Genomic DNA, 27,267 nt, shown 5'->3' on the forward strand with positions numbered 1-27,267 from the left:
TCAATACAAAAACTAATATTACCTATTTGTATTTATGACGTATTATTGAGTAAATCAAATGTTCATCCCATAGAGAACAAGAGAAAATTTAGGAAAACAGTTGACCTAAAGGCCATCCGTGCAACTTCCCGCTAAGCGTTTTAATTTTTTTCTTTAGCTCTTCGAGCTCAAAAGTCTGATGAATGTTTGATAAAATACTATTTATCGATATTCCAAACTGCAATAGGTTTTGAATGGACGCGTTTTCCGCGTTTTCCGACGAGGCTTAAAAAACATCCACGTGAGGAACAAGGAACTTTAAATTGATTGAATTAGGAATTTTGGAATAATTCCAAAAACACTTTTTTCGTTCACGAAATCTCTCGAACAAATCAACCGATGTTCTTTTCATGGGGCTAATCTCTTCGGAATACTCCCCATGATAAATACGGTAGAAGACACACAATAAAGCGACGTCCCTACGCAACGCCAAGTGATCCAGCCGTTCACAGAGTACTGGGTCCCGTACAATTCGAGCTGCTCTACGTTACACGCGGTCAAATGGATCGGACTTAGACATAAATAGCTACGAATAGCAGTTTAGCCTCGTCGAAGGCTTTCAATGTGGATGTAAAAAGGGGTGACTTGAAACAATGACAAATTCTACAGGTAATTATAATAATTGTCTAGCATTTTGTAAAATTATATTGTAGACAAAAATATAAAAAAAAGGTAGTCTAAAACCCACTTATCGGGACACGATAATATCAAATCAACCTAAATGAAAACTCCTAAAAAGTCGTAAGTACATGAAATAAAATTACATGGTCCACTTAAACAATAACATCATCCACGTAAACATAAATTTTCCTAAAAAGTGTTGTGATATTTTTATGGGCCCAAATGGCAACTATTCCGCATCAAACTAAAGAAGAATGACTTAATATTTTTCGTAAATCTCAGCGAATCGGTGTACATACATAGAGAAAAAATACCAATCGAGTTGAGAACCTGCTCCTTTTTGAAGTCGGTCAAAAACTAGTACAATATATGTCTCATTCATGAATACAACTAGTATAGAAGAATACTGAGTACCTTCAGATTTTTAAAGTAGGATAGATAGTATGTTTTAACTATTACCTTAACTGTTTTGCCTGATCTTGCCTAATTAAAAACTCTGTGTCTTCATTGAAATCGCCTGCTGTTGCCTCGCCCATACTGCTTACCTATAAAGATATCAGGAATTAAGAAGTAAAAATTTAAATTAAGTTTAGCATGAAACGACGTGCAGTCATTTGACATAAGTTTGAAATAGTTGTAATTACAGTATGGCGATTGGCGACGAAGTATAATCCGGCTAAGTTTGAAAGCGAACAGTTGCTTGAAAAGTAGTGGATTTCGGCTATCTCCGTTTTTTTCCTTTAAGGGTAAATGTATAACACTTTTATAATAAAGTCCCAGCCACTGTTCAGGCATTTTCTATAAATAAATTTAAATGTTTAATTAAAAAATGGCTCTGTCGTAAATCCTACTCCACAGTTAAATATCTAAGTGATCGCCAGCCTGGGACTACATGATGATTATTGAGTATTTAAAAAAACGCAAAAAAAGAATGCTGGGAGAGTTTCTTGCGCCGCTTCTTCTCTCTCAGAGCGCCATTTGTTCCCGAAGCGGTAGTAGTATCTAGTAGTTATTAGTATCTATCAATGACTGCACGTTTTAAACAATCGAGTGAGTCGCTGTTTTCTTAGAGAGTTTCGCTACGGTGGTCGTAGAAGCATATCACTCCACACAACGAAAGTCTAACAAACTCGTCTGAGGTGTGAGTAAGCATGACCAGTTTGTTTATTCAAAGCAAAAATACTACGGTTATCAAAGCCGTCGTCTGCAGCACAAAAATTAAAAGCATCTTCTGCATTTGCCCCATAGCAGGGACATAAATTAATGTAAATATATCAAAAATTAAATAAGAAAAACTAATAGCTCACCATACTACTCTCGCTAGAACTTCTTGCCAACTCTGTAGACAGACTAATGCAGTCTGTGGTTAGTAGTCTATGGAAAACTTCGCACGCAGCCGCTATCATGAATCTATGAACGGGAAATCCTCGCGAACCGCAAATAATCACCATGTCCGAGAAATACTAAGAGATATTTTTAAAACATTTTATAAACTTGCAGCCTTAGATTAAGGATTGGTCTCTGTTGCGCTCCAACTAGGTACCGCATGCACATACAAAGCTTGAAAGATGCCATTCAGTGTCAAGATGTCACGCACACAAGTATCTAATAGTTGCCGTAATAAAAAAGTTATTGTACTCAGGTAGTGCGGTATCTAAATAGAGCGCAGCGGAGACCAATCCTTAATCTAAGCTTGCAACTCTCACTTTAAACTTTTTCGAAGTACCCGCAAAAGCATGACAGTTAAATAACGATAGTAAAACAGTAAAGTAAGATATGGGATAAGAAGCGTCGCGTGTTTAAAGCGCTGATAGAATTTGCTCTTTCATTGCTCTTTCATTGCTATGCTTTTTAAAAGATGATAATACCGTGTTTGTCTGCAAATCAGACCAAAACAACAACTTTGCGATATTGTGCTTCGTCATCATCATCATTTCAGCAGGAAGACGTCCACTTCTATATAAAAACCTCTCCCAAAGATCGAAATGACGATCGGTCCTGCGCTGTCCTCATCCAACCTATTTCAGCCGGAAGACGTCCACTGCTGGACAAAGGCCTCCCCCAAAGATCGCCATGACGATCGGTCCTGCGCTGCCCTCATCCAACGTGTTCCGGGGTTCTTGACCAGATCGTCGGTCTATTGTGGTGGGCCAACGCTACGTCTTCCGGTACGTGGTTGGCATTCGAGGACTTTACAGCCCCAACGGCCATCTGTCCGTCAAGCTATGTGCGATGCCCACTGTCACTTCAGTTTCGCAATCATCTGAGCTATGGCATCGGTGACTTTGGTTCTCCTACGGATTTCCTCATTTCTGATTCGATCTCGCAGGGAAACTCCGAGCATAGCCCCTCCTCGCCCTCTGAGTGACAATGAGCTTCCTCATAAGGTCCATAGTCAGCGACCACGTCTGCTTTCCGTATATAATCACTGGCAACACACACTAGTTGAAAACTTTTGTCTTCAGACACTGTGGTATTTTGGACGAGAAGATTTTATTTAGCTTCCCGAATGCTGGCCATCCGAGTTGACGTCTAAGATTTCATAGAAGCCATCTATAAATTTGAAAATTTTGTCGTACCTGTTGCCGTAGTAATGTTGCCGTATTTTCCAAGTAGTCACTGCCCGCGACCGAAACTTCTGGCTCTAACGGTCGTGGCGGTCTAAAAGGAGCCTGTAAAATGATTGAATTATTGTGAATTAGGGCGGGATATCGTATTTTAGTAAAAATATATTATTTTTTAATAATTTCGTGGAATAAAACCGCACTTCGGAGAGCATTATGTGGCCATTCATTATCTCATGGCGCCTCTTCACAATCGAGGAATAAAGACACACGCGATGTGTATGGAGGGCTTATTAGCTTCTAGTCGCTGATCATCGTCTATAACAGTCATAGAGATCATTAAGGCTTCGTTCACACGGCATTGTCCTGCACGTTTTTTTGCAGTATTCGTCTTAACGTATAAATAGTGACCATACAACGTACATAGATCGATTCACACGTCGATTGTACTGCAAAAAAACGTGTACCGCTTATATGTTTAAACGCATACTCAACGGTCTTGTCAAGCAAATCGAATGAACTTTGACGTATTCGGTTCGCAGTGGCATATGGTATAGCTTTGTCTCCTTCACACGAACGATGTCATACGTTTTTTATCGAATAGCAACCAAAGAAGCGTGTAGTACCTGAGCGTCTTTTGGAAGGGTGGCAGCGTGGATCCATCAGTGACGTCTACTCACTGTGACAACTGTGTGGAAACTGCGGCTATTCGTTTTTACACGAATGAAAATTTAGCATATAAACACCCGATTGACTATAGGTTAAAAAAACGATTACAAAAAAACGTGCAGGATAATGCCGTGTGAACGAAGCCTAACTTGTCGGTTTTTCGGGCTCGCATCAAAGGGAATTCGCGTGTAGTTGCGTGCGTGTGCACGATCGCCGTTCATTCATTCACTGGAGGACACTGGACAGTGAGTGAATCTAGTAACTAGGATTAATTACATTATAAGTTAAATTTACTTGGATATTTATATTAACTTTGTTCTATTAAGACGAATGCTCAAAAACCACGATCTTCTCTTCTTCCATTTTTTTTTCACAACTTTTTGTTCAATTAAATTAACAAAATGATTGTTTACTGAAATTAAATGAATGAAGCAGCAGCTATAAACTCCACGTCCATCACGAAGGACTGCCGCTCAATAAATGATCACGGACGATCGTGTGGATGCTTACACGGTGATCAACCGTGTGGTGATTAACTTGCCGATGATAGACGATCATACAAGTAACGATCATCGCCGATAGTGGAGATGAGGCTTTAAATTTCGAAATCTTTACTCTTATTTCATTCAAGGGTTTTTGACATTTTTGTTTATGTTATTCTGGTCTCGTTACCAATGTTCTTAATAAATAAAACAACAACAAAAAGCTTACATTACGCGCAATACGGGTGACAATAAAAGTATTTAGAAATGACCACTCGTAAACAGTTTGACCCTCGTAATATAAGATTTGCTTTATAAACGACTCAGCCTGATCGCTTGGCATTACATGAAGATATCGCTGTCACGAAGACAAAGACACCCATGAAATGGACCAGAATACTCTGTGAAAGAATTTTTTTTCTCAACTTTGATCTTTCCGTAGAAGTCTGTTCCAATTTTTGTGAATGTTTTCTACGAAACGTTTTTTTTTACAAAATATTATGTTGAATTATATTTGTAACCAAAATTTATTCAGAAAGTTCGAGAGCCGCATCGTTCATAAAAATTTTGGTTACAAAATATTTAATTAGGATTTTTGATTAGGGATGTCACTTTAAAATAATAACAAATTATTTAAAATATTATGTAGATTTTCTCACCTGTAACAAAGGTCTTTGTACACGTTTCAAGTTGGTCATCCAAAATCTTTGCTGTCTTCTTGCAATCAGCGCTGCTCGGATAGCGTTCTCAAACACCTCATTGACACCATAATAAGTAAATACAGATGTCTCATAGTAATATATTCCAAACTCGTGTGCCAGAGCGCGCCCTTGATCCGGCATTACTAGATCGCTTTTCCTTGGTGCCCTACGTTAAATAGTAACATTAATATACAGTTTTAGCACAGTAGAAATATGAAACAGTATGGAAACTACCTAACTAAATGAAAAAAAAATACAAAAAACCATATTTCTAATAAATTGATTAAAAAACACCAGATGGAGACTCCTTTGCACAGGATGTCGGGTAGATTATGGGTACCACAACGGCGCTTATTTCTGCCGTGAAGCAGTAATGTGTAAACATTACTGTGTTTCGGTCTGAAGGGCGCCGTAGCTAGTGAAAGTACTGGACCGATGAGACTCAACATCTTATGTCTCAAGGTCACGAGCGCAGTTGTAGTGCCGTTCAGAATTTTGGGTTTTTCGAGAATCCTGAACGGCACTGCATTGAAATGGGCAGGGCGTATCAATTACCATCAGCTGAACGTCCTGCTCTTCTGGTCCCTTATTATCATTAAAAAAACACATCTAAAATAAAATTATTTCAAAAATATATTCTCCAAATATTTGTTTCAAAAAAAATATTTTTTACTTAGCTTTCTATGGCCTTTTTTATCGGTTTCTATCTCTTCATTTGTACGCAATGCGTATTTAGAAGAATTTCTATCATATATAAGAAAGAAAGATAAAGAAATAAAAACATTTATTTCCCAAAACACCCACAGGATACACTTAATATTAGAATATAAAACTACAAAGCAAACAAAAAAAACGTATTTAATTGTAATTTATTTAATAATGGAGGGTTCCTGTGCAGTGTAGGAAATGGGTCACCGACTCAGGATAGGCTTCTCGTTTCCAACGCTGCCTTTGATAAAAGCCTCGCATAGCTAAGGCCTTCGGGCCTACCATGAACTCTTATTGCGATTCAATTGACAACCTAAAATGAACTGCTTTGCTATTTGAATAAGAAATTGAATCGCAAACTGATTTAGTTCGTTCATTCATTCGAACCATGAGGTAATATTTCAACCTAAACTGGATGGCTTATGTGTCAAAGTGAGTGATTCGAAAAAAGTTGCTACTTCCTTAGAGGAAAGTGAATCGTGTTGTTAATAACTTTTAAAAAATAGTGAAAACATACATAAAAGGAAAATTTTATTGATGAAAGATGAGATCAGAATACTTTATTGGACTTTTTTTGTAAAACAAAATATTGAAAATAAATACCGAAAATGAAAATACTAAAGATGAGGCAGTAAGGGGTCGGGCTATAGCCTGTTCGCAAGAACGAATTAAAAAAAATTAATGTAGGTGCGTTCATAACTCGTTATTTTTACGAAAACACCTTAGCAAACATTTAACTTGTAATTCAAAGAACTATTTATATTTATATTACTATTATTTAATAAGTACAAAAAGGGCTTAATGGTTTATAATTTGACGCTATAAAGCGCAATTTTAATATGTATTTTTAATATTTTCTACGCAAAAAAACGAGCGAGGACATTATGTTCCATCGAAGATTTCAACAATGTTGTTCTAACCTTAACAAATTAGTGGTTTAGATTTATGACTATAGATTTATTGTGGCCTAAAACTGATGACTTGCACAAGGAGGTCGTGACCTACGGGTTAAAGGGGTCAGCATAGATGTCTAATAGTTAAGCTTAATCAATTTATTTTTAGCATGTATAAGACTGCTTCCAGCATGCAAAGTTTAGTTCCCTAGAATAATGACATCCATGTTATCTTTGAAATTGAATTTTTCGTTCTAATCAAACGAATACGGCGGATAATTCAGCTCGTTTGAGTCTTCTTCTAGCACTGCATAACTTTAAGGCTATTTTTCAAATTTAAGTGATTTGTTCGATGATTATGCGACGTAATATTTAACTAATATTTTTTCTCCAAGCAATACATTTTTATTTTCATAGAAGAATTAAACAAAAACATTGTCTTATCATTCTTATCCGTAAATCAGTTTCTAGCAAATTCATTATAATGTAAATACATTACAATGTTACCACCAGGAATAAACATAAACTTATAATGCCAACTACTCGGCTAAGTCGGGTTGGTAAGTCTTTTGTATATGCTTTTACAATAAGATCCCAGAAAATGTTCAAAACGAATGTATTACGAAATTCATCAGAATTGTTTAAAAACGTTCAAAGGTTACTATAACATAAATGACTTTCTTAATGATACCCCAGGGAATAGAGAGACCGCACACAGGATGATTTTTATACTACCATATTTTTAGTAAAAAAAGAAGCCCGCTGAGTTTGATGCGCCCGTTCTTCTCAGGTCTGAGGCATACCTTTTGGAATGGGTGGTAGTTTTTGACTTTCAATAATTCATTTTAAATCCTATTTTGAATATAATATAAGCGGGGCAATCTGGCAAGATGCTCACATGATGGGGAGCGGTGAGGCAAACGAACATGGACATCCGCAACACCAGGGTTCAAGAGATACGTTGAACGCTACCAAGACGCACCCTAAGTTGTATGGGTGTAAAGTGGCTGTACGAGCAAGAAATTTCTTGTAAAATGTGCGGTTGTGGAATGCCAGACATCACCGTGATGCGGGAAAGCTCTCGAAAAGACATTCAGGTATATCTCGGTGATTCATTTGGATTTAAATTCGGGAGTCACCGTGTTGGTATCCGCCATGTTGTTTTAAGTCGATCAGTGCGCACAACCGGCGCGGGTGCTAGCTTGAAGACGACTGCGACTTCTCAATGAGCGCTCTACTGATGGACAATAATAACTAACTTCAATCACGTCACCGACAGTGACGTACACAATGACAACTTCAAACACACTTTGAAAGATGACGTTCGCCATCAGTTCAGGCCAATACACAGAGTAGAATATAATCATACAGGCCATATTACTTTTATATTCTAATTCTCCGACATATATAACAAACTGTATCCCTCGGGAGAAGGAACGATTCCACCACTCGGCTATATTGAGGCCCTTAGCTTCAACATACTCGTAGATATCGCGAACATTCTCCTCTTGGTAAATTCACATTTTTAAAATTCTGTTATTAATGCTTACATGCACTGGTATTATGAAGAGGAAAGATATATTAATTTAAACTTAGATTCTATGAAAAAAAGCGTGTGTGTACTTATGTATGCACGCAAGAAGTTATATTTCTTTGGTCTAACGAAGCAAAAATCATTAAAATGTTTTATTCCTCCTAAGTTTAGTTAGTCCTAATAATGGATGAAGAAACCAAAAATAAATAACGAATGACGCAAGCGTCAGAAGATTTTAGAAACCAAATTCAACCTGTTACTTCTGCGTTACAGTGATGCGCACGCATCTTAAAATTACACTCTCATAATTTTTTTCATAACGCGCCTACAGATGTATAATTTTAAAAAATGTCGTATTTTGCAAAAAAAATATGATCTTTTATATCATAAATTTTAACTGGATCTACTTACCTTATAAAGGGACTGCGATCTTTGCAGAAGTTTAAATATGCCTCATCTCTGTACATATATCGTAAGTCATTTTTGCATCCCACCAGAAGTACTGGTGTGTTTGGACAAAAACGCCTGAAAAAATACATAATTATTAGCAATACTTTTTTTTGAATTTTCAAACGGCAATCACTTTTGAATGAATAAAGAATCTTTGAGTTTCAATTGATCGAACTCGGAATTTCAAAAGAAAAAACACTATTTCGGTTTTCTTTCGTCAACGGTAACTCACGAACGAATGATTCACGATTTTGACCGGCTTTCGACGTGCTTTTTTGATATATAGAGCTGAATAGTTTTTGAAATCGATCGGTTAAAGGTTGTTTAAAAAATATTCCAAGAAAACCATAAGTATATGAAAATAATATGAAAAAAAATTATTTTCCGAATTATTTTCAAAATCTAAGTTTGGTTAAGCCCTTTCGAATGGCGCCAACTGCGATGAAATCCGCCCAAAAGTTGTAAGAGGTTTACATACATCCATACATATGCACACACACACATACACACAGACGCACGGCCACAATCGCGGGAATAGTCTGAGACGTTTCTTAGGATCTTAAAACGTCGAAATCTGATAAAAAATAGATTTTCGGAAAACGGGGTAAAACCAATAAATTCCCGATTTTTGAAATTTTTCAAGCGGGATGTTAAAAAGCGCGAACACTTTTCTAAATGTCAGGCAACACTCCTGTGATTTGCTCTGGTGTTGCAAGAGAATGTGGGCGACACGTCACTCATTTGTTCTCATTTTCCATATGAAATGAAATGAAATTTTATTTGCAGGAAACATAGTACTTAAGATGTTAACATAATATTATTGATAATCCAATATGTTTCGTCAATTGACATGCAAAATATGTTACAAAAATTGTCTAAACACTACTGTTATACCGAAACATGTCCGATTTCACAATGCTATCATTTATAAAATTAAAATTTTAAGATTTTATAATATGAGACGTAATTAACTTAATAATTCATTTAGTACTTATATATAATATTAACAAATTCAATGTCATAAAAGTATATTAATTTACATATATTATTATCAAATAGACTAATTCATTTTGTATTGAAAAATTCATTTAAACTATAGAAGCACTTATTTATTAACCACAGATGCAGTCTTCTTTTAAAATCTTTGAAAGGTAAATCTTTCAATTCATTGGGCAATTTATTATATATTTTCATAGACATGCTGTAACAATTTCTACTAAAAGATGCAGAAATTAAATGATTTTGAGAGTTTCCAGTTAAAACTGATCTGAAAACACAGCCGTCGCATATAAGGTCCGCCCGTTTTATTTTCACGCTAATAAAGAGTTTTTCACGTTCTTTCAATAATTTGCGGCCAGATCTTACATGTGAAGTCATCGTAATTTTATGATAGAAATTCTTACCGTATCTCTGGGTACCACATCGCACCGCAATTCCTTAAGGATATAGGATTTGTTATTGAAAAACACAGCAGCACTACGTCGGACCTGAAAATAATTATATACTCAGTAAAAAATTGCATATTTTTTTATGTCTCAAACTGAAACTCAAATATTTTTGAAGTTATACTTCTTTAGGCGCGTTATGAAAAAATGAAAGTGAAATTTTATGATGCGCGCGCATCACTGTAACACAAAGGTAACAGGTTGAAGTTGGTTCCTAAAATTTTCTGACGTTTGCGTCATTAGTTATTTTTTGGCTTCTTCGTCCATTATTAGGTCTGGCAAAGGGTTCAAGCCCATGCAGCCGTATTCATTATTTAATAATTAATTGTCAAAGCCATATTTGCAAGATTTTTACAATATTGTTCTTTCTAAAAACGAAGAATAGCACGAGGAATAAATCATTTTAAGAATTTTTGCTTTGTTACGCCAAAGAAGTATAACTTCTTGCGTGCAAATATAAGTACAAACACACTTTTTTTTATTCAAAATCGACCGTATAGAGGACATAGCGAGCGATCGTCTCAAATGGAGACACAATAAAATAAACTATGTTAAAAAAAAACGACTTCAAAAACTGAAAAGTATAAAATAACTTAATAAAGACTTAATTTAACACAATTTATAACTAGAATATTAACAAAATACTACCTATTGATAGGGTTTAATTCGGCGCCAGCCCGCTTGGATTTTTTTGTTCTAGACAAAGCTATCCTGCTCAAAGTCACGCGTGGCGAGTGTAGGTACCTGCTATTACATTTGGCTTGGCACCGACTTCAAAAGAAGAATCATGAAAATCGGATCATAAATATCAGCGTAATCGGTCTACATACATAAAAAAATACCAATCGAATTGAAAGACTTCTCCTTTTTGAAGTCGGTTAAAAGATAGAAAAGCAAATCAAAACTATATTTACTGTAACCGATTTTAACAGTCAGCCACGCATAAAATTAGCTCCTTATAACTAGCTAACCACTAGATAACATACACATTGATAAATCAAAATTGGTCAATTCGTCTATGCACTAGAAAAGTTTAAGATCAAAATAGGTCTTGTAAATCACTTACGGCCGTTCCCAATATTCAGTCTATCTCCGGTTGTGGCCTTGTAAACTTGTCGACAGTAACTCACCTTATCCGTACACGCTGTCTGTCAATGGGATGACGTATAGCTTACCAGAGATAGAAGTTTGCATGAAAATTGCAATTAACGCGTCCCAATATAAGGCGATTAGAATGACGTATCGGGTATATTCGGACAGCTTCAGATTATTGACAGCTAATTACTGACAGTAGAAGGTAGTAATTTATCTCTTTCTGTAGACAGTATATTCGGAACGGCCGTTAGTGACTTCAACCTACCACCTATCAAAAAAGATATGCCTCAAAACTGAAAAGAACGAGCCCAAGAAACTCATTAGGGTTTATAGATTCGTCCAGTCCGAATGTCTGTCTGTTCGTATATGTCACAGCCACTTTTTTCCAAAACTATGAGAACTTGTACTGTTGAATCTTGGTAAGTAGATGTATTCTGTGAACCGCATTAACATTTCACACAAAAATAGAAACAAAGCAATCAATTTTGGGGGTTCCCCATACTTAGAACTAAAACTCAAAATTTTTTTTCATCAAACCCATGCATGTGGGCTATCTATGGATAGGTCTTTAAAAAAGAGAGGTTTTCAGGTTTCCAATATCATTTTTTTCTAAACTGAATAGTTTGCGCGCGAGACACTTCCAAAGTGGTAAATGTGTCCCCCCCACTGTAACTTCTAAAATAAGATAATGATAAAACTGAAAAAAATATATGATGTACATTACCATGCAAACTTCCACAGAAAATTGGTTTGAACGAGATCTAGTATGTAGTTTTTTGAATACGTCATAAATCGTAAACCACAATTTACCTTTCATTCTTAATGGGCGAGTCTGAATCGCACTTGGCCGCTTTTTTAATATTTTTTGCATCTTTGCTTATTGCAGTTTTCAAATTCAGATATTTTTATTCAAAATATTCAAAAAACACTTATTGAACGCCATAAACTACCACCCAATCGAAAAAGTATTGTTTTTTTTTATGATAATAAGGAGCGGAAAAAACCAAAAATTCTGAGTGGCACTACAATTGCGCTCGTTACCTTGAGACGTAAGATGTTAAGTCTCATTTCATCCCAGTAATCTCACTAGCTACGGCGCCCTTCAGACCGAAACACAGAAATACTTACACTTACACGACAGAAATTGGCGCCGTTGTGGTACCCATAATCTAGCCGGCAAAGGAGCCTCCCACTAGTATGCCTCAGACCTGAGAAGAACGGGCGGAAGAAACTCAGCATTACCCTGTGATTCTTACAAAGTTATTATGTAATAAAATACCTATCATAATCTAACTCTAGATTATCGTGCACTAGCAACATATATTACCACGCAGTTTTCTTTATATACGTGTGATTCGTACTACCAAGTGTATTAAGTATAAGGCTTCGATAGTCTACGTAAGCAATATCGTGGCTAAAACCTTATTCAAGGCTTGGCGATCTTTATTTGTGCGATTATTCCCACGTTCCGCGACATGTGACAATTTTATGAAACTGCACGCACTTGTAGAAATAATTAACGCGAAAATGAATCCGCAATTAAAACAGGGTTTGGCCAAGCGATTCCACACCACGTCACATGTATAAATCTTATGTAAAATACAAAAGTTAGATATGGCGTTCAGGTAGATGCTCTTGGGCGTCTGCCTAAAATCGGCAGGCCGTATCAGTCGTCCGCTCTTAATACACCAGCAGTTTTAGAGCGAAATGGTTCGAAACATTACCCGCCGCTATGGTAAGCGTCCTTACGGAATGACCCTGGTGGCTTGGGCACGCGGAAGGGCGCTGGTGTGTGACGGGGCTTGCTTCGACACTATTGGCTGACTGCCGATGACCACAAGCGTCGCAAATATGTCGGTCTCAATGAGTCTTACATCTTTGTGGTGTTTGTTGCCCACACACTTGGCCCGTGAGGCCCAAAGGCGCGGAGAAAGTACAAAGTACTATCTTCTCGCCTCAATAAGGCTACCCAAGCGCTGGCAGCTATTTCGGTCAACGGATCAGCCTAGCTATCCAACGTGGAAATGCTGCCATTATTCTTGGTACGCTTCCACGTAATGATAATTTTAATTTTATTTAATCACAGTATTACAAATATAGAAAGATTTGTTGTGTTTGAATAATAATTTTAGGTTAAAAAAGTTGTAAATGATGTAAATTGTGGAAAGTGCAGAAAATATCAGTTTCTCATTGTAACTCTACTTTGCCAATGTAGTTGTAAAAAGTAAAATGGATAATTTCTACATTCATAGGTTTCATTATTTAGTTAGTGAACATTTTTTAAATGGTCATACAATAGTTAGTAAGGCTCCGCCAGTGGACTTAATTTATATTGAAACTCGCGTGTCTCCTGATCGTGTATGCATCCCTGGTTAAGCATATGCAATGTTAGTTAAAAGTAACCCTATGGAAAGGAAAAACTTTTAATCCCGACCAGTTAGAAACCCAAATTCACAATTTAAGCATTTCTTATCACAAGACCTTTCCAACGATATATACATATAAAAAGTTGATATTGATGTATATTCAGACCATATTTCGTCATTTAAACGGAATTTATTTCATTTATATTCATAATTTTTTTTTTTTGTAAATTATAGGCAAAAAGTATATTTTATTCAAATAATTAATAAATACTGATAAGTTTAAGTCTGTTTTATATAATTGTAAAATGATGCATGTTTTAATTATTATATAATATTATTGATCTCTTATTCATTTACGTTTAATTCAATTTGTAAATATTCCGATAATGTTTGCATTCATTTTTATTAAATATGTTTATGTCTATGTTTTTGAAATGTGTGTAACAACTATAATTAAGTCAACACTTAGAATTTATTATTTATTGTAATAATGTTATTATACTTTTGTTAGTGTTTAGGAGGACAAACGAGCGTACGGGTCACCTGGTGTTAAGTGATCACCGCCGCCCACACTCTCCTGCAACACCAGAGGAATCACAAGAGCGTTGCCGGCCTTTAAGGAAGGTGTACGCGCTTTTCTTGAAGGTACCCATGTCGTATCGTCCCGGAAACACCGCACAAGGAAGCTCATTCCACAGCTTCGTGGTACGAGGAAGAAAGCTCCTTGAAAACCGCACTGTGGAGGACCGCCACACATCCAGGTGGTGGGGATGATATCGTAACTTGTGGCGTGTCGTGCGAAGGTGAAATTCGGCGGCAGGAATCAGGTTGAACAGCTCTTCGGAACACTCCCCGTGATAAATGCGGTAGAAGACACACAATGAAGCGACGTCTCTACGCAACGCCAAGTGATCCAGCCGTTCACAGAGTACTGGGTCCCCGACAATTCGAGCTGCTCTGCGTTGCACGCGGTCAAATGGATCGAGCTGATACTGGGGTGCGCCAGACCAGAGATGACAGCAATACTCCATGTGAGGCCGGACCTGCGCTTTGTAGAGCGCTAGAATGTGGGCCGGCTTGAAGTATTGCCGTGCTCTATTTATGACGCCCAGTTTCTTTGAAGCCAGTTTGGCTTTGCCCTCCAGATGGCCACGGAATTGGCAATTGCTCGAGATTTCGAGACCCAGTATTCCGATACTAGGCGAGGCTTTAAGGGAAGTGTTCTCGAAGAGCGGTGATACGGCAAATGGGGTTTTTTTAGTGGTAAACGCGCAAACTTGAGTCTTCTGGGGGTTAAATTGGACAAGGTTCAACTTACCCCATTCCGCGACCTTCTCGAGAGAGGACTCGATAGAAGACACAAGTTTCTCCCGGCACTGGTCGACGTTTTTCCTAGAGAGACCTGCATGGCCCGTGTATACGGCATCACCAGTGCTGTCGTCTGCATAGCAATGCATGTTGGCGGTGTCCAACATATCATTGATATGCAGAAGAAACAGCGTGGGAGATAGCACACAGCCTTGGGGCACTCCAGCGTTCACGGGCTTGGGATTCGAGCAATAACCGTCGATAACGACCTGTATGCTGCGCCCAGTGAGGAAGCTGGAGGTCCACTTGCATAAGCTCTCGGGAATCCCAAATGATGGAAGTTTTGCGAGGAGAGCCTTGTGCCATACACGATCAAAGGCCTTCGCTATATCCAGACCAACTGCCAGGCTTGCTTTCAATAGCCGCCGCCCATCTATGTGTTAGGTATACCAGAAGATCGCCAGTCGACCGACCATGGCGAAAGCCGTACTGCCGGTCGTTGATCAACTGGTGACCCTCAAGGTATACCAAGAGCTGGCGGTTAATTATGCTCTCCATAATTTTGGAGAGTAGGGAGGTAATAGCAATAGGCCTGTAGTTTTCCGGATCCGAACTGTCTCCTTTTTTTGGGATCGGATGGACAAGGGCTGACTTCCATGAATCAGGGACTACGCCTTTTGAATAAGAGTGCCGGAATAAACGCGTTAGCACCGGCGTCAACTCAGGGGCACACGTTCTAAGCACGATTGGAGAAATGCCATCCGGCCCGCTCGACTTCCTGACGTCCAACGAAAACAGAGCTCGCCTAACAGTTTTCTGTCGAAACTGTACTTCAGGCATGGAGCTCTGACACCGCGGGATGGTTGGCGGTGTTTTTCCGTTGTCGTCAAGAGTCGAGTTGGAGGCAAAAAGAGTGCACAGGATATCGGCTTTCTCTTTTGCCGTATGGGCCAGGGTGTCATTCCTCATGTGCAACGGCGGCATGGACGGCTGGTTGAAGTTACCAAGAGCAGCTTTCGACAACGACCAGAACTTGCGTGTTCCGGTCGGGTAACTGGAAAGCTGCTCGCCAATTTTGACGACGTGCTTCGATTTTGCACGGGCGATTTGCCGCTTAAAAAATCTGGAGGCACGGTTGTATTTCCTCTTCAGAACTTTGCAGTTCGGATCCTTTGAGCCCAGCGCCGCAACCCAAGTTCGATACGCCTGTTTTTTGCAGTCAGATGCTGCTTTAACTGACGCATCGAACCAGGGCTGTGATCTGCCACCGATCGGTACTACAGAGCTTGGTATAAAAATATCCATGCCCTGCAGTATCACATCGGCTACTGCAACGGCGCAGGCACTAGGATCATCCGAAAGGAAACAAACCCTGCCCCAAGGGTAGGATGCAAAAAAGGAACGCATCCTATCCCAATCTGCTGACTTGTAGTGCCAAACGCGGCGGGTCGCTGGTGGTCTGCGACGTTGGCGTCGGATAGGCACTACACTCCTGACCAGGCAATGGTCGGACGTTCCGAGAGGGGCGTCGACAGAGACCTGGTAACCATCGGGATGTGTAGTCAGCTGAAGATCTAATAAGGACGGCATGTGGCTATCCACATCCGGGAGCCGCGTCGGCGACTCAACCAATTGGGACAGACCATACGTCAATGCAAAATTATGCACAGATCGCCCTGCGTAGTCTGTGGTACGTGATCCAAGCCATTCGGCATTGTGCCCGTTGAAATCACCCAAGACTACGATTTCAGCGGAGGGGATCTGAGCAAGCACGTCATCAAATGCCGCTTGAACGCAGCCCATGAGGTGATCCGTTTCTGCGTTACCACTATGGGACCTGTAGACACACGCATAGATGCGGACGCGGTCCTCTAAATCCACGCGGAGCCAGAGAGTAGACAAGCCCCTACCCTCAAAATTGCCGAGACAGCGACAGCAGATATCCTCCCTAACGTACACACATACCCCGGCATGAGACATGAAATTATGCTCAATTTTGTACCTTATCGGGGTACGTTAAATATGACGTATCGCTAGGTCGAGATATCTGCGTCTCCGTAAGGAAACACAAGGCCGGCTGCGCCGTCTCAAGGTGGTGATGGACGGCGTTTAAGTTGGAGTGAATTCCCCGGATGTTACAAAAGTCCACATTAAGCGTGGAGCGGGGTGCCGTGGTGTTGCTGCCCTGTTTGTCCTGTGACACACGCGGTACTGTGCCCTCCCCAGAATACGAGGGGCAGCCCGAGCGCGAATGCTCGGGGAGGGATTCTCCGGCTCTATAAGAGCCGGTACCCTCCTGGGGTAATTTCTTTTTTAGGTCCGCTCTCATATTTTGTTGGTGGGGGGGGAGGGGGGGGGAAGGACGGGGGAAATGGCCTCCGGTCCTCGACACTAACCTATGCGAAACATAGCGGCACTAGGCCGCTACTTCTCGCCGGTATTCTGTGCGAGTGTGGTAAGTAACCCGGACGAGTCTGGCCCGATTGTGCTGACGTCATAAGACGGCAGCGTGACTCTCCCTCTTTCAAACAGCCCGTAGTCGCCTCTTACGACACCCTTGGACCTGGGACTACCCTATTCTTTTTACGCCCCGGGGCAGCACAGGGCAAAAAAGCCACCTGCTGGTAAATGCCCAAACGGCCGTTCCCAATTTTCATTCTATCTCTTACTTGAGATAAAAATCGTAACTATCGTTGAATTTTCTGTCCCAATAAACTTATCGACGGTAACTCACATTATCCGTGCACGCTGTCTGTCAATGGGAGGACGTATACCTTACCAAAGATAGATGTTTGTATGGAAATTTCAATTCACGCGTCCCAATATAAGACGATAAGAATGACTTATCGGGTATATTGGGACAGCTTCAGATTATTGACAGCTAATTAATGACAGTAGAAGGTAGTAATTTTTTTTTAAGAGCGGAAGCAAGAGGCTCACGGGATGGGGAGAGGTGAGGCAACCGCCCATGGACATCTGCAACAACAGGTGTGTCAAGAAATGCGTTGCCGGCCTTTTTCTTGAAGGTTCCTAAGTCGTATCTGTAATTTATCTCTATCTGTGGATAGTATATTGGGAACAGCCGTAAGTCGCCTCTTACGACACTCTTGGGCCAAGGCCTTCCATATTTTTTCATGCCCCGGGGTAGCACAGAATTTGGTTGCTAAGCGATAAAATTTCCAACGCCATCTTTGTGCTTATCGGCCCAAAATCTACATCGCACCTATTTATTATAAAAACGAGATTAATAACGTAACGAAATGTAACATTGCTCGTCAAATATACGAATGTGATCAAATGGTCTTGCAATTTTCTTGCGATGATTCAATTATGAGTGATCAAGTCAGCAATTGTGACATCAACAATGCTGACGTCACACGTTTAAAAAAGCGGCCAAGTGCGAGTCGGACTCGCCCATCCGTAGTAACAAGAAAAATAATATAGTTCTTGTAGCTCGTTGTAACTTGATCGATGTTTTAATAATAGTGTATTTAAACAAAAACTACTTATTAGATCTCGTCCAAAACAATTTTCGATGGAAGTAAGCATGGTCGTTACCATGCTTACTTCCATCCATAGCTTTGATGAAAAAAAAGATTTTTGAGGTTCTCTTCTAAGTATGGGGAACCCTCAAAATTTATTGCGTTTTTTTTATTTTTGTCTGAAAATCTTAATGCGGTTCACAGAATACATCTACTTACCAAGTTTCAACAGTATAGTTCTTATAGTTTCGGACAAAAGTGGCTGTGACATACAGGCGGACAGACATGACAAATTCATAAAGGTTCCGTTTTTTGCCATTTGGCTACAGAAACCTTAAAAGCTATACTAAGGTTCTTTTGTCATGCTTTATCTTATCTTAATATATATATAAATTACGTTGTTTGTCCGCGATGGACTCCTAAACTAATGAACCGATTTTAATGGGGATTAATTCATGGAGTGCAGTTTGGTCCAACTTGACTGATACGATAGTTTTTATTTCGATTTGGGACCCATAATTATTTTTATTTTCAATATTTGTTTTGTATGGACATATCTTCTATGAGAGAATTTAGTGACGCACGGTTTGACAGTTCCGCTGTGAAACAATTTCATTAAAACAAGGAGCATTTTGTACGAAATAATTCTTGATTTTTTTAAATATTATTGGTAAATTCCTATAAAACAGTATTTTTTTATCATCTACAGAACAACGTCTGTCGGTTCAGCTAGTAATGTATATAGATAGGTTTTTTGTACTTACCTGCCATAAGCAAAACGTCTGTCTTTTTCATGATCTCCAAATGTATCCCAGAGTCTGAGGGATACATTCACTCCGTCGACAACTTCCCAAGATCTTTCCAGGACCTGAAAAACTTGCATAAATGAAATAAAGGAAGTCTTCTGCCTGACGATAAATTAATACTTATGTAGTCTTATATAATAAATAGCTCGTAATTTACTAATTTTAATCAATATTTTTCTAGATTTCTCCTTGAAAAGTTAAATTATATGCTATTAATGCAATGTAACTGTATCTACTATTTCTTATATTGGTAATCCATTAAATAAATAAATACTAGGGCATAAAACCCAGTACGTTTTTACCCTTAATTTTTTTATTTGTGCAATTTAATTATTATCATTTCTCTGTCAAAAAATCAAAAGGTTAATCAATTCTGTGGAGGTAAAATTCTTGAATATATACCTATATTATTACAAGTCCTATTTTACATGACTAAAAAATTTCTTCACATTTTATATGACTTTTTTCTGTAGAAATATTTATTTTCAAAACAACGGGACGAGTTTTGTTACTCCTCTTATAATGATAACCTGACAATGCCAGCTCAAAGTTATAAAGCTGCTGTAGTAAACATCTCTGAGCTGTACCCTCCTCATTTTTGCTGATCAGTTAAAACTGTTTGTGATCTGGCGTTATCATGATGAAAGACTATTGATCAATTCCGGTCGCTTCTCTCAATTTCTAAGTTTGATCTCATCTGTAATTTGCAGTAAAGATCCAAATTGTTATGCCCGGCGGTATTTTATGAAAATAGTATTTCTATAAAAATACGGGACGAGTCGAGCAAGGACGTTTCGCTGATGGTACTGATAAGCCCTTCCCAGTACAATGCAGTGCCGCTCAGGATTCTTGAAAAACCCCAAAAATTCTTAGCGGCACGACAATAGCGCCCGTCACCTTGAGACATAAGATGTCAAGTCTCATTTGCCCAGTAATTTCACAAGTTACGGCGCCCTTTATATCGAAACACAATAATGCTTACACATTACAGAAAACGGTGCCATTGTGGTACCCATTATCTAGCCGGTATCCAGTGCCTTAAGAGGTGCCGGTGTTAAAGAAGCCTTCCACTGTTAATTGCCCTTAGTCGCCTCTTGCGACACCCTTGGGCCAAGGACTTCCCTAACCTTTTCATGCCCCGGGGAAGCACAGGGTATCTATTTTATTGCTAAGGAATAAAATTTCCAACGACATCTTTGCTTATCTTATAAAATTTTACTAGCTACGGCGCCCTTCTGACCGAAACACAATAACACATTACTGCTTCACGGCAGAGTGTTTCAAGTTTCATGTTAAGGAGTTACTCACATCTTTATAAATCCTGTACTGGTCGATCGCCCACACTGTCGGCACGTGGGTGGTCATCAACTGAGAGAGAGAGACATGTTTGTTGCATGCCCTGGCACATATCAGACGAGTCTTCCCCACGGCTGTATCACCCACCACCACGCACTTGACAAGCTCTTGGTGGGGTTGTTCGTTATCCATCCTCTACAACGAAAAAACCACTTACCATTTTCACATGCTTTTTATTAGCTTCACCTATATGTATATATACTTGTTTGTAACTCATTCGGGCGCAATTTTGGCCCACTTTAAACGGCCAGATTTCTTTACTTCGTAGATTTATCGAGGACCGAAGATAATACATTCATTATCATCATTTCAGCCGGAAGTCGTCCACTACAGGACAAAGGCCTCCCCCAAAGATCTCCACGATCGGTCCTGCGCTGCCCTCATTCAACCTACTCCTGCGATCTTGACCAGATCGTCGGTCCATCTTGTGAGGGCTACCAACACTACGCCTTCCTTTACGTGGTGGATATTTGTAGACCTGCCCCAATGGCCATCTGTCCGCCGAGCCATGTGCCCTGCCTACTGCAACTTCAGTTTCGCAATCATTAATTTCATAAAAATATTCCATTTTTCAATTTCCAAAATAAGATTTTTGTTAATTTATATAATTTTTTCATCTATGGTCGATAAGGCAGGAAAAAGGCAAACAATGAATATAAGCTCTAAATATTGATGCATCCAATATACGATAATTTATATTTATACAGCTTATTCTTTATTTCTTTTCAAGAAATAATTTATATTATTTAAATATGACTTATATATTGGATGCTGCACCTTACAAACTAATTTGTTATTTATATTACAGCCATTGTAATATAAATAACAAATTGCAAAACAGTTGACTTTCTTGTATGTTCTTCTCACGATCACAACTTGTTACGAACATAATTATTATGGTAAATTCAGTAATTTAAAAGAAATATTTAAAATGACAATTCAAAAACGATTTGTTTAAGCCTAATTGAATAAAGTTTATCTGACTTTGACTAACCGAAGGAAAAACTGAATCTCTATTTAATACTACAGATTTGAATATGAAGGCAATTTTTTTTAAATAAGCCCTTGGTTTTCGTTAGTTGTTATTACAGAAAAGTTAACAAGGGGCTCCAGTGAGATATATATATGTCGCAGGGTGTTGATAATAACAGAGATTTGGACAATTCCCTAAGTGATTTGATCAAATCACGGAGTATGTTTAAAAAACAACACGATTTTATCATTTCTCTAAACAAATCTAGTGATTGGTTCCGTGAAATGACACTGAGTGACGCGACTAGAAGAATTTAGGATGTAAAAGCGAGCATCAGACTTGATTCATACCCCGACCCAGACAGGCTAGGTGGAAGGGGTTGGCGACCCAATCGTGGTTTTTTTTTAAATAATATATGCCCCGAAGCGGGGTTTCAACTTGGCCTTTAGAGAAACTTTAATCTGTTATGAGGTTAGGTTACATTAATTTGATTTTCAAGAGACTGGTGCGTTACCTTTTCATGGGAGTAGGGGAGTGAGCCAGGGGACAGAGGACTACTCCCTCCGTCCCCCTTCCCCACTCACCCCCCTCCACCTGTGACACGATACTAAAATCTTACCAAATTATGTCTAAATCATACCAAAGAAAATACTCTTTGTCATTTCACGGAACCAACTCTGGAATTTGGTGAAATCACTAGATTTGTTTCGAGAAATGATAAAACCGTGTTGTTATTTTAACATTCTCCGAGATTTGATCAAATCACTGTTTTAATCATATCCCTGCGACATATTCATAATATAATAATCGTTAAGAGTTACTCACTATTGGTAAAAATATATGTAAAAAAACAGACAATTATTAATTCTCTCAAAGAACCTACTCCTCTTTTGAAGTTGTTTGAATATGAGAAAATAAAAAGAAATACTACTTTTTTTTTGTAGTGAAAACTTCTCTAGCGGCGTTGAGCACTTTTCTTGGGATGGGTATAAAATATTAATCTCGCGTCAGGACACGTGTCCTGATCGAAAATTCGTAAGACAGTCGTTGAAATTATGGATTACACTTCGAAGTAATTATAGTTCGGCTATCATTAACTTAATTATTATAAGTACAGTCATTGGACCAGTGGTTGAATCAATGTGATTGCGAAGCTGAAACACCGCGAAGTCGAGGGATCGAATCTCAGAAGTGAAATATTTTTACAGAGACAAACTTTTTAATGTAAAATAATTGTAATGGTTCTGAAGTGTTAAATTTTTTATGTAATACAAAAATTGTCATTTTTGTGTACGATAGCGCTATAAATGAATATTGTGTAAGTAATTCGATCGAAATTATTCCCTAACCATTTCAAAATATTAAAAAATACACAAAGTTATTGTTCCAGTTTTCACTTCTGCCGGCACTCCCGGAGTGCAACCCGTATTTTTTTTAATAGTACCTATTGACACACACAAACTATCTTTCCCCCAAACTAGGTATAGCTTGTACTATGGGTGCAAGACAACGACATGTATAATACAATATACATTAATACATATAAACATCTATGACACGAAAACAAACATCCATATTCATCATATAAATGTTTGCACCTACCGGGATTCGATCCCTGGACCTCTAGCTCCGTACGGCCACTAACCACTGGGCCATATAGATCGTCTGATAAATATTATCTGATTAAATAAGACACTGCCCCTCGTTTTATATAAAACAGCTTGGAAAATAAAATTTGTTGTCTCTGAACGAACAATAATTCTTGTCAAAAGATAATGCAAAAAATAAAACAGATATCTCTTAGTGTAAATCAAATTATTGAAGCCTAAAAGATTACATATGTATTCGTATAACATAAATACCTATACCACTTACTATAATCTTATGCAAATCCAAACGACTATTCTTTTGTTACTGAGTCATTAAGCAACCAAGTCGAAATATAGCCACAAAATTATTCTAATTGATATCTGTTATGTAAACATAAAACAAGAAAATAAAGATTTAAGAAGGCACATAAATAATCGAGGTATATTATGTGCTCTATAACCAGAACAAAAGAAATATAATATTATGTACACGTTACCTTTAATGTATAACTCAAACAAAGCCGGAATCAAATCAAATCATTAATCCCTTGAGTATAAAACTACCAGGTAGGTATATAACATTAATTTATTGCTTGTGTTATAGCGAACTGAATCTTTAATGTAATGAGATCCTAAAACAAATCTAAAATTGGTACATTATAAGATTTAATATTGATGAAAAGTATTTTACGCAAACTGCTATAAATACTCTAAATCTTTCATTATTTCAGTCAATAAGTCGTACTTACATGCGTGTTCACTTACGTTAACAAACTATTTATTGAAACAATATTATTTGTGCATTTTCACTTCACAACGAGCACATTTCAATAAGAAATCTTAGACTAGTGTGAAGTTAATTTTGTAGCATTGCAGATCTGCGCATGTTATATGACCAAAGCTTTGCGCAGTCGAATGAATTCTAGAATAGACACATTTTAATTCAGTATTGATAATTTTTATCAATGAATAGTATGAAAAGTAGTAGTATATACCTATAATTAGAACTAAATAAGCAAATAGACAACTTCCGTTGAGTTTAGTGACAATAACATCCAATTTAGCAAGTTCTTGCATAATTTTGACTAACGAATATGATTCTTAAGGATATAACGAGAGAGTGTACTATCGTGTAGCTGCATTCATAGTCATTCAGTTTATGTTTGCCATAAGAATCAATAGGTTATACACTTTTAACGCCTGATAAACAGGACGTTCGTTGAACAGTTTTGCATACATAAATGTTTGCTATGATAATACTGACAGGGATTATTTACTGCATTGACGTACACGATATTCATATGCTTTTTGTATCTTTTAGTTATTGATATGATCATTTATATTCAGATTGGGTAAATTTTAAATGGGCTAATAGAAAAATAATAAGTTCTATGGTTTCAATAGTTACAGTTATAATAAATAGCTCTATAAAAAATATTTACAAAAACATACCGATATCTTAATATAAATATAATAAATAACCTACTAAAAGGGATTGTGTGGTTTTATGAAACCACGGTAAAAGTGAAACTTTTTCTCAAATTATATACATTTAACTAAAAATTTTTGGAATATTATTCCATTAAGGTTATAAATATCGCTTTATCAATCTTAATTTTGTACTTGGACAATTGGAATGAAAATGGGAAATAATAAAAGTAGACTAAGTCTCGAACTAATATTTTAATTGAACTCTGTGTCTTAGCCCTGGTTAAAAATATTGATTGAAAGGGATTAAAACTGATGCAATTTGAATATAGCCGATACACTACACGGTCAGCTGCTGCGAACTATAGGCGCCGCCAGACCGTCACGCGACATGCAACACAGAGACGAAAAATTTTGAGACGATGTAATAAAAGATTCACTTTAATAAATTATTCAGTAATAACACTAACGTAAGTACGAAGTAACAATCTAAATTACTCTTATTTGTGGCGGAGACACCACAACCATTTTTCTATTCAAACGTCGTGTAAGTATAATAATATAGGTAAAGCCATCAAAAATTATTTGTAAAAAAAGGTAGGTGTCGCTACTCAGTAATTTTTCTACCGTAAAAAGTTGTGTGTCCATCCATGTCCAATCCCTGTCCATTTTCAATACCAACTCGGTCAATTTATATATCTAGTGACCAACTTGAGAATATTGCTTATCATAAGCTGCAATAGTTGTCAGCTGAAATGTTGAAAGTCTGTTACTATAGCCGTTACAACAAAAAATATGAAAACAAAATGGCCGCGATGCAAGTTTAAATAAAAAGGATTTAACAAAGTAACAGTTTTATATCTATTATTATTTATACTTTTACCAATTCCGAAGAGGCAATCGTTCAATCAGCACATAGAAAACATGTTTTCAGATCTGTGATCCTCCTGTTTGAAGAAATGGTTCGATCGCATGAAAAAATGTTTAAAATCTAAAGGAGAGTATTTTGAAAAGCAATAAACATAATATTTTAGGTGTTGTTTTTTTAAGTTACGCTAAACTTTCAGTGTGACCTACGTGCATAACTAGAGTAAGCGCGCGAGTTGAATGCAGTCGGGGCCTGGTGTGAAGAGCGAAACATCACCCCCGCTTCCCGCAGGATTCGCCTGGCGCGTCTACAGTATAGTGCAGTGCCGTAGTCGTAGCTTACCGTGTTATCGCGTTAATGCTAATAAATTGCGATCCTGTGTTAATTTTTAATTGTATATTTTGAGAATCGCCATGCACGATAAATGGCGAAAAATGATTAGACATACATTGTAGAAGAAATGCAGAACTGAAATTTGAGATGATAACAAAATTATAAATTAATTAGTTAAATTTTTCATCATTTTTGCTTAATGCATCTTAACTTTAAACATTGTTTAAATTTATCGAAACACTCATAATTATGGTCATCACTTATAATTAGGTCACAGCACTATCGCATTCCTTATCTCTGCATTCAGCTCGCGAGATATTTGTAGTTCTCAAACGATCGTTGCATGTTAATATGACAATATATCTTTATAGCTGTGTCGCTACTTTTTTACCGTGTTTTTTAGGGTTCTGTAGCCAAATGGCGAAAACCGGAACCCTTATGGATTCGTCATGTCTACCTGGCTGTCCATCCGTATGTCACAGCCACTTTTTCCGAAAAGAACTATACTGTTGAAACTTGGTAAGTAGATGTATTCTGTGAAACGTCTGTAAAGCTAGAAAGGTCAAGTCGGCAGAATCACTCGTAATATATCTCAAAATTTAGTGCTCATTTAGTGCTAATTTAGTGCTGATAACAGATATTTGGTGCTGTGATAGGGGAACTAAAAATGAGAACACTGCTAACTTTTCATTAAGCTAGCAGTGTACCATCGTAACTAGAAAGGTCAAGTCGGCAGAATGTCTCGTTTTATATCTCAAAATTTAGTGCTCATTTAGTGCTAATTTAGTGCTGATAACAGATATTTGGTGCTGTGATAGGGGGACTAAAAATGAGAACACTGCTAACTTTTCATTAAGCTAGCAGTGTACCATTCGTGACTAGAAAGGTCAAGTCGGCAGAATCACTCGTTTTATATCTCAAAATTTAGTGCTCATTTAGTGCTAATTTAGTGCTGATAACAATTAATTGGTGCTGTGATAAGGGGGGCTAAAAATGAGAACACTGCTAACTTTTCATTAAGCTAGCAGTGTACCATTCGTGACTAGAAAGGTCAAGTCGGCAGAATCACTCGTTTTATATCTCAAAATTTAGTGCTAATTTAGTGCTGATAACAGATATTTGGTGCTGTGATAGGGGGACTAAAAATGAGAACACTGCTAACTTTTCATTAAGCTAGCAGTGTACCATCGTGACTAGAAAGGTCACGTCGGCAGAATGTCTCGTTTTATATCTCAAAATTTTTTGCTCATTTAGTGCTAATTTAGTGCTGATAACAGATATTTGGTGCTGTGATAGGGGGACTAAAAATGAGAACAGTGCTAACTTTTCATAAAGCTAGCAGTGTACCATTCGTGACTAGAAAGGTCAAGTCGGCAGAATCACTCGTTTTATATCTCAAAATAGGGGGACTAAAAATGAGAACACTGCTAACTTTTCATTAAGCTAGCAGTGCACCATTCGTGACCGCGTTATGATACAGTTGGAGCGAGAGGCACATCAGCTAATAATTTAGTGCTCAATTAGTGCTGCCTGTACAAGCAAGCAGATTTTTCAAAA

General features: G+C 37.8%; 1 protein-coding gene across 1 annotated transcript in view; it reads right to left on the reverse strand.

Moving 5' to 3' along the window:
• The window catches only part of LOC126977206 (rho-related BTB domain-containing protein 1), a 37,900-nt gene extending 13,978 nt beyond the window's left edge, over nt 1-23,922 (reverse strand). The window contains exons 1-8 of the mRNA XM_050825921.1: nt 23,831-23,922; nt 20,472-20,654; nt 19,122-19,225; nt 10,065-10,148; nt 8,623-8,736; nt 5,035-5,242; nt 3,240-3,332; nt 1,120-1,205 (exon numbers count right to left, since the gene is read on the reverse strand). Of these exons, the coding sequence (XP_050681878.1) occupies nt 1,120-1,205; nt 3,240-3,332; nt 5,035-5,242; nt 8,623-8,736; nt 10,065-10,148; nt 19,122-19,225; nt 20,472-20,651 (869 nt within the window). The 5' untranslated portion in view covers nt 20,652-20,654; nt 23,831-23,922. The remainder of the gene's footprint in view (nt 1-1,119; nt 1,206-3,239; nt 3,333-5,034; nt 5,243-8,622; nt 8,737-10,064; nt 10,149-19,121; nt 19,226-20,471; nt 20,655-23,830) is intronic.
• Nucleotides 23,923-27,267: the final 3,345 nt, after the last annotated feature.

The sequence above is a fragment of the Leptidea sinapis genome, chromosome 44 (assembly GCF_905404315.1).
Source record: "Leptidea sinapis chromosome 44, ilLepSina1.1, whole genome shotgun sequence".
Lineage (NCBI taxonomy): Eukaryota > Metazoa > Arthropoda > Insecta > Lepidoptera > Pieridae > Leptidea > Leptidea sinapis.